The 14,231-nt window shown below is 36.5% G+C and overlaps 1 protein-coding gene across 4 annotated transcripts in view; it reads right to left on the minus strand.

The window, feature by feature from the left end:
* The window catches only part of FAM185A (family with sequence similarity 185 member A), a 38,537-nt gene that overhangs the window by 23,500 nt on the left and 806 nt on the right, over window positions 1-14,231 (minus strand). For all 4 annotated transcript variants that reach the window (XR_008841967.1, XM_056507379.1, XM_056507392.1 and 1 more), the window contains exons 2-4: window positions 8,925-9,034; window positions 5,593-5,685; window positions 1,153-1,291 (exon numbers count right to left, since the gene is read on the minus strand). Coding sequence is in view for 3 of the 4 variants with exons in the window: in XM_056507379.1 (XP_056363354.1) it covers window positions 1,153-1,291; window positions 5,593-5,685; window positions 8,925-9,034 (342 nt within the window). In the remaining variant the exon portion in view is untranslated. The remainder of the gene's footprint in view (window positions 1-1,152; window positions 1,292-5,592; window positions 5,686-8,924; window positions 9,035-14,231) is intronic.

Below are 14,231 nucleotides of genomic sequence, written 5' to 3' on the forward strand. Positions count from 1 at the left end.
TAACTACAGCAGTTATGATTTCATTTTTGTAACAAAAATATAAAAACTCTTGGATGTGCACAAAAACATGAGCTCGCTCACAAATTGATCACTCCACAATATCATTACACTATAAAAAGTTAGAAAAAGCCAAACCAGCACAGCTCATCAGACAGAAGTTCCAGAAATAATACAAGTCTACACATTAGAAAAATACAATAGCAAGAGAAAAAGCAGCTTATTTCTGTCAGTGCATGCTAAAATTAACTTTACCTAAGAGGTTTAGAAACCATTTTCACATTTAATATAAATGGACAGAGGAGTTGCTCCTTCAAGGAAGAAGGAAGTAATTTCTCAAGTAATTTCTCAAGATGACAACATAAAATTGCTAAGAAATTATTTTTAAGGGATATAGCTGAAAATCTGGAACTCTGACAGAGCTGAGTAATTTTCTTTGTACATCCTCCAGCTTATTTTACTAAATTTTAAATCACCACAAATGCATTACAGCACAGACTGAATTCAGTGGGAGTTTTGTTAAATTAGAAAACCACACTAGATCTGAACCTCAACTGCTGCTTAAATAAAAGACTCTGTAGTCTACTAGTTTTAGATCTAGGAGAAGGACACCAAAGGGTGAATGGATTAGAGACTGCTAAGAAGTTCTAAGAACTTCTTCTAAAAACAGAAACTGTCACCACTCTGAATATAAGGTGCCAGCAAACACACAGGCTATTTCTAACAAAAACTTCTAATTATTACTCTCTCCTACAATAGTTCTTAGTAGATGATCTGTCCAAGATTTGCTTTTCCTTTGAAGGAAACAAAGGATGGATAGAGGGGGAGAGAAGCCTTCTGACAACTTTTAGTATCATTTTCATTGCTGAATTTTAGAATATTTTAATGTTCTTAGTATGTGTGACATTTCTTTCCTATAATATACAATTTTTGCTATTAATAAATGTGCTTATGAAACTTTTTTTTTCAAAAATAAAGTCTGCTAGGTGGCAAAAAAAAAAAATCAATTAAGTCTCTAAAAGAGATAGAACTGTTTGGCCCATATCCTGTGCACAGCTGATTTGGTGATAGTCTACTGCACTGGTCCATTTGTTACTGTGAACCCTACTGAACACCTTCAGAGCAGCTTAATTTGTGACAGATTTTCCTTCTTACCATGAACACTTCCCAGCATGATATCACCAGATTCTGAAGAGAGAGATGCTGATTCTGCATAGAGATACTTAGTTTTCAGCAGCCCATCTTCAGTAGATATATTGATGGTTGTCCCCTGCAGCTTCTCTACATTTACACTCTAGGAAAAATAAACATAATCAAAAATTTGTCATCACAGCTTGAAAAAGCAATGGGAAGTAACACTATTAAGACACAAAACAAATGGAAAGCAGTTGTTAGTGCAGGAGAAATGGAATCAGGTTCTTAGTTAAAAGCTACACAGGACAAAACAAAAAAACCTTTTCATCCAAGAGCTCTGACTTAAGAACTAATGATTCTTTATTACATTCCTATGAGTTATTACATCCATCATTCAGGTGAAGAACCCAAGTAATCACAAACAGATGAAAGAAAATCTTGATTTAATTTTCAAAAACTAAACACTTCTAGCAAAAGTAGGATAAACTTTAATTATGAAGACTGAATCTTCATAGAGCATTATGACATTTAGAGCCTTGGTGATCAATTCTCTGCTACCACAAACTGAAACATCCACTGTCTTTGTTACATACAGCTATTTATAAAGATTTTTAACTGGCTTACTTTGTAGATATATCTTTGGTGAAGGTTTGCAAAAAAGCCCCACCCAGCTGCCCTTTTTCTCAGTATAATTTTCCCTATTATCTTGGTTACTCAGGCTTCTATTCTTAGACTTAAGCCTCAAGACATACAAAGCTTTGAAAAACCAGGGATAAGATCTCCATTTCTACTTCTTTTCAATAGAAACAGAGAGAAAGGATAGAATATGAAACATTGCAGTTTGGATCTAAGAAATAAAAGGTGACAGATGAGATTATCTCTGTAAAAATAATGAGCCACATGGTATAACATCAATCTATTTGAACAAAACAGAACAATTCACATGCTTGTGCAACAACCACATGAAACTGAATCCTATTTTCAGTTAAATTTGATTTATGATGGAAGCACGCAATAGTTCATACTTGAACCCCCACTCAATTTGTTTTTATTTTGCTTATGCAGACTTTCAGTGAATTGCACGAAATCCTTATTAATTACATGAAACAATACATGGCTTTCTAGATCAAACTCTGCCTTACTAAAATTATTTTTAAATCCTCCTTGTCATTTTAGCATTGCCATCTTATGCAAACAAAAGTTGATATAAAAAAATTAGTCTGCCAATCCTTCCAGTCCAATATTATATAAAGAATAAGCTGTGGATGAAGCAAGAGGTATTCTGACAAATAGCCACAAGTGCTGCACAAACTCAGTGCTGCATTGTATCCCAAAAACTGAGCTGAAGAGGCTGAGTTAGTATTGACTATAGGACAGCCAAATTACATTTTGGCCTTACTCATTCATTCATACTGAACTACTAAATTATAAGATTACAGAATGGACTACTGGCTTGAGACTTTTCCCATGATGTTACAATACAGATTAGATCTCCAATAATTTAGCAAGATACATTAAACTTTAAGAAAATTAAAATGCTATGCATAATCTATGATAGAATTAGAAATATGTGACAGTCAATGTCTACAATCACTGCAGGTGTTGCTGCTTAGAACCATGCTACAGATATAAACAAAATCCAATAATAAAAGGCACAAATTGTCACTACCGAAACAGAGCAATTCAGCTTTTAATCTTCTACTGCTTGCAACAGAACCCTAATAACCAGAGATCTTACACATTAATTTACATTGCATCTGCCCCAGGAATGCTTCTACAAAGTATTCCCCCACTCCCTCACTCTGCATGTTGAAGTTAAAACTTGTGACACATGGCCACAGCAACAAGGGAAAGCCACTCCCATTTTAGGCTCTATGATCTGACCTGTTCTAAGAGTTAAGTGACTTGCAAAGAACATTTTCCATTTGAGCAGGGCCATCACTGATACCAGCACAATGAAAAGCATGCTTTAAAGAGCAGGAATAAAAGTATTTGCATAATTTGGATTCAAACTGACTGCCTTGTAGCACTCATAACTAGGCAAAGGGAATTTCAAAAAGGTACCTCTCTTACTATAGAATGCAAGTTTTAACTCTGTTTACAATAAAGCACTTAATTTTTTAAATGAAATAATATATTAAAATAATCTCACATACCAACTCATTTACCAGCCTCAACTACCTTTCTTTAAATTGCAAAGTAATAAAAAGAGTTGTCTCAGCTCCAGATCAAAAGAAGTTACTATAAACAATAAAACAAAAATTACCAATACAAAGAATGTTTGTTTCAGAACAACCCAAATTAGGGTAGGAGCATGGAGGAAGGAGAAGTCAGACTGCTCAAGGATAAGAATAAAAAAAGTATTTTAGATGGGGAAAGCATGGAAAAATAGGATAGTTTTTCAATGAAAATAAATGTTTTCAATCCCAAATTCTTTAACTCTTGTGGATTTTTGGCAGAACATAGATGTCTGGCTCTACTAAGCAAGTGTTATAGGAAAGTCCCCATAGCACAGATTAGCTAATAACTCCCCAGCCAAACAAATTCCATTTTTTTTGTCCATTGAACCACCAGATTTTCTGGAAGAAATTCCTTCCCTTGGGCATAGAGCCTTGGGGGTTGCAGTTACTGAAACTGACCACATGCTCAAGTTCCATTGGTTTCATCAGCACAAGGCAGATGAGAGCTTTACACCTGAATACATTTCCAAGATAAAAACAAGTATCTTGCTATGTTTAAATAAGATATATACAGCTCCTTCTCCACATATTCCTGCTCTTGGCCTTCCTTTCTGTGCTATCATTGTTCAAACATTCTACTAGTGTCTTCTCCCAATTCCCCCCTTAAAAAATATTCTTTATTTCTCAAGTGCTTAGTGCCTTTTGCCACATCCTCTCCCTCCCCAGCTCCAGGAGGGGGCTGGAAATAGTGACAGAGCCATAATTACATAATGATGACTGCAACTGATGGAAGAAACATCTCACAAACACACAGAGGAGGCATAAGGCTGGCTGATTATTAACAGAAGTGACCAACTGAGAAAAGAAATCTCAAATTCCTAACTACACTACAAAGTTTGTTAGTGAGAATTTCAATAACATAAGCCAAAATATTGTTCTGTAGCTGTGAATTCACGCTAAAATTACTCACTTCACTCAAGTTACTACAGCTTTGACTTCTTGTAATATTACACACTATATACAAATATTTATGATCACAAAGAAGCACTTCAACTTAATCTGTATGACATTTGTTTTATTGTTTCAGAAGGATCATGTTTCTGAAATTTTTTTTTAATGCTAAAAAGTATTTAAAGGCTCAAAGTAAAACACATTTTGAACTATTATTATCCCATAGAGATACAATTATTACATTTATTACATAAAAGGCAGTCTCACACCCACTTACAAAGAAGCACAGATAAATTAATGCTGATAGATTCTGGAAAATCCAATGGTAGGTTGTTTAGTTTACAGCAGGACATAAGGAACAGCTCACAGCTAACCCTAGGTCAGTGAACTGATCTGGGAACCAGCCTACAAGGTGCAAACAGTGCCAAACAGCACAGACGTGACTTTGGATGCCTGGAACTTTGAGTTTGGTCTCAAATCTATCCTTGGCAACCCCCCCACTCTGGCTCTTCCAGTGCTGGTGGTTTAAAGGTGCCTATGGATTCTGACAGAGCACACATCCAGCTACTTCAGACTTGGCTTGGCTCCACATGTTCAGACAATTGTGCCTCACATCTAATGAATCCTAATGCAACCAGGATATTAGAATACCTCAAAACAAGACTGAGCATGAGAATTGTAAGAAGTTTAGCTCTACACTACTTTAAATAAAGGAGAATTGCCTATTTATGTCAAGCAACAAAACCAGAGTAGTTTGTAGTTAGTCTCATACTGCCATCTACTGAAAACCAAGTCAGTTCTTGATAAAACTGTTCTGTTTATGATTCTTCACACTGCATCTCATAGCAAGATTACATGTGATTATATTTCTTCAGCTGCAAAGAAATCTGAAAAACCTTCTATTCTTCCATTCTTACAGCTATGTAACATTAGAAGTGTATAGCATTTATAAATATCAAGCCACTATCCAAGAGTCATTAAATTAAACTCCTGAGCCTTCTGCAGAATCCAAGTTCCTACATATTAGCCAAGGAGAAAGTTTAAGGATGTTGTGAGGAGTCTGTATAATTAAAGCTGATGGGTCGTATCAGTAGAACAACCTCTGTACAGATGGAATGATCACATATTTATTCCTGCTTTCTGTGGAGCCTGTTTATCAATCCAAATCACACACAGGATAATCAAATTTAACAGACAAACCTAAGAAACAGTGAAATTACAAACAACCAATGACAGTTATTTACATATTTTTTAGCACATTCATTTAATTTACTCCTTTTACAACAAATGAGAATAAGACATTGAGGAGAAAGTTTTGCTTCCTACTTACCCCCTTTTCTGTTGCACAAATATCTGTATTTCCATAAAGTGTTCCAAGACCAATTACTTTGCCACCATTTGTCCGTATATCAATTTTATGGCTCTGAAAAAAATTTAAAAACCATACAGTTAGGATAACTTTTTCTCTAGTTATAGTTATCTTGTTTTTCAAGTTGTACCACATTAACCACTGGAAGCATTGGTCTTGCAAGCAGAGCTTGATTCTTCAGTGTTTCACTGCACACAAATTCTAACTAAAATTGTTTTGCAAAAGCAAATCTCAAGCTCTTTAACAAATAAGCCAGGTTTCAAGTAAGAACTGCTCTATAGCCCTTACACCTTCCAGCTGTTGCTACATACAACCAACAAGGGGAAAAAAAGTACAGAAATACACATAAACCCATCTCACAAAGGCAAAAATCCCCCACCAGGTCTTGAGAATAAAATGCAACCATTTGTAACAGAGAAAAAAATATTTTAAAATCAGATTTAAATAAATAGAATGTCTTCTCCTTATACAGAAACATAATGAATTAAATGTTTCAATGTGGCATCAAAGTTCCTTTGAGGCAGTTAACCCATGCTTGTTATGGTTAAACATAAGGGTTAAACAGCAAATCCTCCAAATATGTAACTTGCAAGACTGGAAAAAGTAGAATATAGCAAGGACTCACCATTGTGGCCACTAAGAGTTCAGTAAAATAAAACCACAACATACATATACACACAATTCCCCCCATACCAAATTATTAGAACTTCTTCTTATTGAAAAAAAAAACAAAAAACAAAAAAAAACAAGCAGGCTTTCAGAGGTAGGTATCTCTAGAGACACTTAACAGACAGAAGGATTTGCTGAGAGAAGAAAGTTACAATGTTCAAGTAGCTTTTTCACTAAGAGGAAATATTCCACCAGCTGAAGGAAAAAGCGCTAATTTTTCATAGGGCTTGTCTGAGCAAGAGAGAAAGGATTGAATAAGGAAGATGCAAAAAGCTGTCAAGACCTTAACAGATGTCAGAGGAAAAACAGAAAAATTTGTTCAGGAGAAGAGAAGGGCACTGGTGCAGGAGGAATCAGGCTCAGATATGGTGTATGGTGAGGATGCATGACAGGTCTTCGGCCAGTGTGAGTGAGATGCCTGGAAATTCTTGTTATCACCAGTCAAGGAGTCAGGAGAAATTGAGGAACATAGAAACATGATTAAAGGGTCTCCCTGATGGCACTGTCATAATAAGAAGCACGACAAAAAAATTCAAAAGAAGAAGCACTGCTTTCTCAAAGAATTTGTGAATAATTCATACTCTGAAGAAGATCTAAATGCCATTACTGTATTTTGAAATTACTGTTGCTATCAGTTGACCTAGAGACTTGGAAGGGATAGGGTGAACTGGACGTCAGCCAGTTAAAAAATAACCACCACCTATTATGTAAAAAAAAAAAAACCTCAATAAAACCAACCTCAACAAATCTCACTGGCTGGGTAATGTTTACCACACCAAAACTGCCAGACAAAAATCCATTAATAAGCCTCACAGAGGCTTATTGAGCTTTCTGCTCAATTACTAGTATGCATGAATAAGCAATGTAGATGTCAAAATCTCTAAGTTTTTTTTGTAAAGACACTATGGATCATATTAAAAAAAAAAAGCACTTTTTTGAAATTACAATTTATACGAAAAACTTCTTGCAAGTTAAGAAAATAAGTTGCGATACTGCTTGCTGGTGCTCTTGAATAATCCCTACATGGCCAATTTTATTCACATAAAGTCACTTAATGATCTTTTCTCTCTCCTGTCAAGAGAGGGTCTCCTGCATTGTTAATGAGGTTTGTTAATAACAGGAAACCAATATTAAAACAGCTTTAATCCATCCAGAGGAGGGCACTATCACTTCAGTTTGCTCAGTAAAGTAAATTCCCTAAGGGAATCAGCTCTTATGCTTCACTACAGCATCTGGTCCATAGGATTTTTAATAGTTTTGGAAAAACCTTGAAGGATAATACTTCTGTTTCTCCCAAATAATTCTGCTTCTCTGCTAATACAGAATATAATTCCTGAAGCTTTATTAGAAAAAGTTAGTTCAGTCACCTTACTAGAACTACAGTACTTAAAAACAAAATTAGATTAAAACCCAGCTCTTAATTTGAAAAATTCAAGTTATTTCACATTTTGGATTGTATTTGAAACAAGATTTCCAGAAGATAAGTTAGTGGTCTTTCCTCAAAACCATCTTTTTCCATGACACCATAAAAAATTCTTGATGTGATGGCATGCCATGATTACTGTCATTATTGCTGGCCAAAACCACCTTTTTTTCTCATATTATGCAGTTTCTCATGCACTGTAGTTCTTATTACATAACAGAATAATTTTAAATTAAAAGTTTAGATGGGCATCACATAGTACTATTAATTTCTGTTAGATTTTAGGTACTTTTATAAGAATAAAATGGTAAAATTACACAGAATCTGGAAGGTTCAAACTGTCTATAGCTCCCTAGATATGGAGTAAACCTACCTCTATTGTATATTACACCCCTCCCTAAGCTAAATTTTTCCCTATGTCTGTTATAAAATCATCTCTTACCACAATAGAGAAAAATGCTGAAATTTTTTTCATATCTCAAAAAATGTGGCCCTTCTTTTAAATTTGTACCAATTCCTGCAGGTGCAATCCTAAACAATCAAGTGAATTTGATTCCAAATAGCACCTAAGTCAGATAAACTGTGAATAATTTTACAACAGCTTATGTCAGCAACTTGAAGCATTAAGACTGAAAAAACAAGGTCATGCCTATGATATATATAGTATATATCAGATATATTCCAGTCAGGTATTTTGGACATGTAATGTGTAACTTCTGATTGAAAATTAACTTAAAGGGATTGTTAAAAGCTCTGATATACCAATTATTTAAAAAAAAAACAAAAAACCCCAAAAAAAACCCTCACACATTAAAAAAAAAAAAAAAAAAAAAACAGCAGCATGCTGCAAAGACTTGATTGATCAGGCATAACTATTAACCTACTAGACAGGAAATCCCAGTCTATTTTTCTTTTTCTTTGAGGGGAAGGGAAGACAGGGATCAGGCTTACTGCTGTCACTGTTTCTGCTGGCTTTGGCTATCACAGATACATGGACTTCTGACTCCACATTATTTACTGTTACTGACTTTGTGCTGCACTTGTATGCAATAATTAAAGGTGAGGTGCTATACATAGAGCAATATGAGTTTTCCAAGGAAAAATACCAGAGTATTTCTCACCTCCAAAACTGGTGTTTAAGTTTTTAAACAATATCCCACCACACAATCCCTTTCAAACAGTGGGGGAGGGTTCTTTGTACCTTTATTGACTGCAAGACACTAGTCCCCTTCTCTGTTTCTATTTTGCAGTTATCACATTCTATTTTCTGAATCTTCACGCAGCCAGTCCCTGACGTTTTGATATCCAAATCTAGAATTAAAAGAGTTTTATTAGCAACAGAATGAAAAAAGTCAGATGTCTTTAACATAGTATTTGATCATGTTATACAGTAACTATATGTAGTAAGGAAAAAGAGCATTTACGTGTTACTTAAGAACCTGCTTACTGTGTCTGGCCACACACCTAGAATGGCATGAGCAGTCATTATCAACCATGGACACTGAAAGTTCAGTAAGCCAGTGTTGAAGCCATCCAGCTCCAAGAAAGAACATTAAGAAGCAGAAGAATGACTGTCACCTGTGGCAAGGAATCAGCAGGGTGTGAACCTTTAGTGAAGTCTCATCCTTTTCCTTTTTTAACTCCACCTCCATCTCCTATCTACCCTAGACACCAATTCCATTAGAAATTCTACTTAGACACTTGGGCACCCAGAGACACATTTTGGGGTAGAAGGTTGGTATGTGTCTGAGGCCACATGTAGAGTAGTAAAGTTCACCAGCAAAAATACACAGGCCTTGCTGCTCCACTAGCCAGCAGCACGACCCAAAACCAGGCAGAGAAGTGTTGGTGTGGGTCATTCTCACAACCTTCTGGAAAGCCTGACACTCCCCTGGCATGAAGAAGCATGAGCCACCCCTCTTTGCTACTGTTCATAGACTCCCACAAAGAAAAATCACTAGGTCTTGTAAATAAGATATAGGGGCAGGAAAAGCATTTTTCTGCTATTTGTCTCACCCTTGCAGTTAAGGAATGGGAAAAAGTTTGAGAATGTACAGTTTGGGGATTCTGTCTACAGTAATAACCATTTCTATAATCACTTGTATAAATGACTACCACAGTGACTGGCAAAAAGTAAAGGCAGGAGAGGAAAAAAGTGATTTTGTTCTTCTAAGGATAAAAGGCAAAAAGAAGAAAAAGAAAAATGGAAGAGCAATCTGAAGTGTTTGCTGCAAGATACAACTGAAGGTCTAAGAGACAGTGAGCCCCATTACTCTCTAAAGGAAAGGAGATGATTTGGTAAAGAAACCTTCATTTTAGCAAATGTGAAAGTCTTTCCTTCACTGCCAATGCCTGCTAAGGTTATCAGAAAGATGAAAAGAATAATCAGAATGTGCAAATTAAGAGGAGATTTCCCAGTCAGACCTGTGACCCAGCAGAGCTTGCAGATCAATACTGGCACACTGCTGCCCAGGACAGCTTCCTGGAACCAGGACAACAGTAAGCTTGCAGACCATGAAGATGAGAGACTCCAATTAACAACAAATGAAAGTTCTGTCACCTGCCAGACTAGGAGAATCTGAGAGACAGAGCTAAAACACATCTTTGCAGCAAGCGTGCTACCTTATGGCTGCTGTAAGCCAAGAGGTTAAATTTAGTGAAGGATGCAGGGTGTTCAAAGGTAGCAATTCCTTAAGAGAAAAGGCTACAAGAGGTAGACTGGAAAGCAGTGTTGGTTTTAAAAAAGCTGTCTCACCCAAACTGCTCAATTCAGGCCCTGGACAACTACACAGTGCTTGGGCAGGTCTACAACCAAGACTTTTGCTATTTTGATTTCTGAGAAGAGAGTCCCAAAGGCCAGTTTGCTTGCTCTTACTGCTTCTGTCAAAAGGGACAAGGAAAAGGCTTGAGAGTGCTCAGTTTAGTCATGATACAAACTCACTATGACTTTTACAAGAATAAAGTTAATAAAAAACTTCTGATCCTGTAGAGCATATTATTGCCATCATTTGAAAGGTGGGTTAGTAGTGTAATCCTACCACCAAAGATGGGTGTTAAAAGAGGACCCCGAAGTCTGGAAATTCATAAACATGTCATTAAGAAACACCAGAGACTTCTGGAAATACATTTTGTGCCTTGATCCTCTGCAGTCACACTACTTTGCTAGCCTTGATATAACAAAAATTAATGGACAAGGAATTGAGCCCCTCTGTGTCTTTGCCTCTGAGCTACTGAACCAAGGATAAACAACTCCATAAAGAAGCAGACTGAAAGCTGGATAACATTGCCAATGAAATTTTAACAAGGAAGAACAAGACACAATCTGTTTCAGTGCCAAAACTCCAAAAATAGCCAGTTTGATTACTCCCTAGCAAAGGGCTGAAGCCAACTTTAGCCACATAAACCACAAAGAATGCATGAAGATCTTCATGGTGTAAAAGACTTGCATCAGAAAAAAAAAACAACTTGTATCTGAAATAAATACTTTGGTATCAGAATGTAGGCAGGGTTCAAGCACCCCAGTGATTAAGCTGCCTTAAGCTATAACACTTGAAATAGACTGGATAATTATTTATTTTCAGATGACTCAGCAGCACTAGACTACTAGAATTATCTCAAATTATGGTTATGCAAGCCCTCAGTTCAGTTTACTTCTGTGTACTCACACAGTCAATGTACAGTAACCAGAAATCAAAGAGCTGGTTTCAGGTTTAATTAACACATGCAAAAATAAATAAGCTTGATTGAATAGAAATTCCTTGACATTTACCATTGATGAAGGTTAAATGTATCAGAGAGGATTTCAGATCATGTATTATACTGAAATCCTATACAGAGCTGAAAACTAGACACTAAGACAAACAGAGGATCTTTTGGTACTTGCCCTACTATGCTGCCTAGAGGTTGCCTTTGGTTTAAAATGGATACTCAAAAACTGCATCTTCCACAGATGCTCTTCATTCAGGCTCTAAGGAGTTTTAGATAACTTGCAGCTTCCTGGATAAGCTCCAGCCTAAATTTCGAAAGCTGTTACGAAACGCCTTTACTTCCAAAGTGAAGAAAACAACACTGAAAAGAGATTCACATCAACCTCTAAGTGACTGACAGAGCTCAGGCAAAACCATCTAAGCAGAACAGTTAACACCTTCCTCATGCATCCAAGGAAAGCCAGAGAAAAGCCAAAATGTTTGTAAAGCAACAACGGCTCCTCTCTGGTTTGGGATGGGTAAGATCTTTTGCTTATGCAATGACATTTGAAAGATAATTCTTTTCAAAATAAATAAACTGAGAAACTCAAGCACAAACTAATACTCAGAAGATCAAAAAAGCAGACCAGAGATGAAACAACACTTAAAAGTAGAATCTCAGTGGTAAGCAAAAATTCTACTCCACTGAGTAAAAACTTAAAACACTCAAACCCCATAACCTTACATTTTTGGAAATAGATCTCCAGATGCACCTGGATGACAGCATGAACAATACTAATATCATGCAAATTATGGGGTGACAAAGAGTGCTCAATCCACAGATTGTCCAGGAAACCTGAACTGTATGAGCTTAACACAAACTCAAGTGGAACAGGTTAGAAATCTACAAAAAAATAAAACCTGTTGCAGGAAGAAAGCCCCTAAGACTGTCTGCAGTGTTGGCTGACATTCACAATATAGTAAGAATCTCAAAGACAGGACAAAAGCCAAATGACTGTTTTTCATCAATCAGGATTCATTATCAAGACTTTTAGGAACATTCCCCACATTGAAACCCTTTATGGAGGCTGAAATTTGTAACATCTCAGCACAATGAATTCTGCACCTCGAGAATAATCAGCTCTGGAGTGATTTGTAATAGTCACTCAGAGATCCTGGAGAAACTGAAACAGTAAAGGCCTACAGTATGAGACAAACCTGGTACCAGAGAACTGAAGGGTAATAAACGGGACACAGGGTTTCTTTATAATCAGTAATTATGGGATGGACTCTGTCAATGTGGTACAGACAAGCCAAGGTAATCTTTGTGTTTGCCAAGCAAGGGAGGGGAAAAGAATAAGAAGAGCTGTGAGACAGCAACCAAAAATTCTCAGGTAAGAGTCAAGACTCCAAGACTTGGAGAAGACAGTCCTGCTACAGTTCAGTGACAGAGCCAATGAATATAGAGGCAACAGCTGATCTGTTTAAGAGAACAAACTTGGATTTTCAAATGTCTTTAACAACATGCTTAGTTCCATATTGTCTGTCAGCTGTAAATTATGCACCACCTTCAACAGTACAAGAAGTTGGAAATCAGCACAAATAGCAAGGCTGAAAACATTTATTAATGACACCAAATTATTCAGACTAGTTAAAACTCATTGACAAATCGCAGGAGGACCTTGGAATACCACATACTCAAATGATAAAATAGCAGGAAATTAAACTGTGGGACTCTGCCAAGAGTTTACCAGGAAACCCTTGCCCTGAAACTGTTTCCATGTGCAAAGGGGTACTCAACAGAGAGATCCACTGAGGGGTTGAGCTGTATGAGGCTCTGAAATCCTGTGATGACAGCAGTTGACAGGTAAGAGAATGCTTAGATGAAATATGATTTATATTTGTTCTGTTCTTATTCTTCCCTTAGCATCTGTTTATGACCAGGCACAGGGCAGTAGGCTGCTGGAGTCATGGTAGGAATCAGTACAGGCTTTCTGACAGAGCAAAACACACTGGGGGCAGGAAGGGTGAGATTATATTTAGTTACAAAATGTTTGTGCATATATTAGTTGCTAGGAAACAAAACAGACCCTAAATTGTGATAAACATATTTAAGAAACACCCCTTCAGATACAAGCCGTGTTTTAAAAAAAAAAAAAAAAAAAAAAAAAAAGGTAAGTTATAGGGATGAGTAAGATTGGAAAATGTGAGAATGATGTTATGTCAAACCCATAGGATTTCTCCATTTTGAATTATATACAGTTCAGGTCTTTCTACAAGAAAACAAGAAAAAAGAAAGCACATTGCAGTAATTTCCCTAAGACACAGGGTAGGAAAAAAAAGTAAATTAAGATGAAAGGTGCAGAATATCTTTGCTGTATATAACATCATAGTCTACAAAAGTCATAGATTACATGTATGAAGAATAAGTAGGGTGGGATTATTTATCATTTCACGTATCACAACTGCAGCATGGCATTAAATGAAATAATGCAGCAGTCTTCAATAACTTTAAGTAAAACAAGAGACCAGGTGCATCATATATCAAAAAGTTTTTTCAGCATGGTGAAACATTCTGCACTGTATAGGAAATTGCCAAATCCATAGGAAAAAACCAAAAACACGTTAGTGACTGAACACAAATCTCTTGAGTTTGTACTCCCTAAACTTAGAGCCACTGTCAGAACTTCACTGTGAGTTCAGCAGAGATGATTATTGGTTTTAGCCTCTACAGCTGCTCTCCCAGATTGTGTTCCATACAAGAAACCCTGCACAGATTATAGCCCTATGCCCAAAGAGATAATACAACCTTTGTACTGGAC

Source organism: Oenanthe melanoleuca, chromosome 1A, assembly GCF_029582105.1.
Source record: "Oenanthe melanoleuca isolate GR-GAL-2019-014 chromosome 1A, OMel1.0, whole genome shotgun sequence".
In the NCBI taxonomy this organism is placed as follows: domain Eukaryota; kingdom Metazoa; phylum Chordata; class Aves; order Passeriformes; family Muscicapidae; genus Oenanthe; species Oenanthe melanoleuca.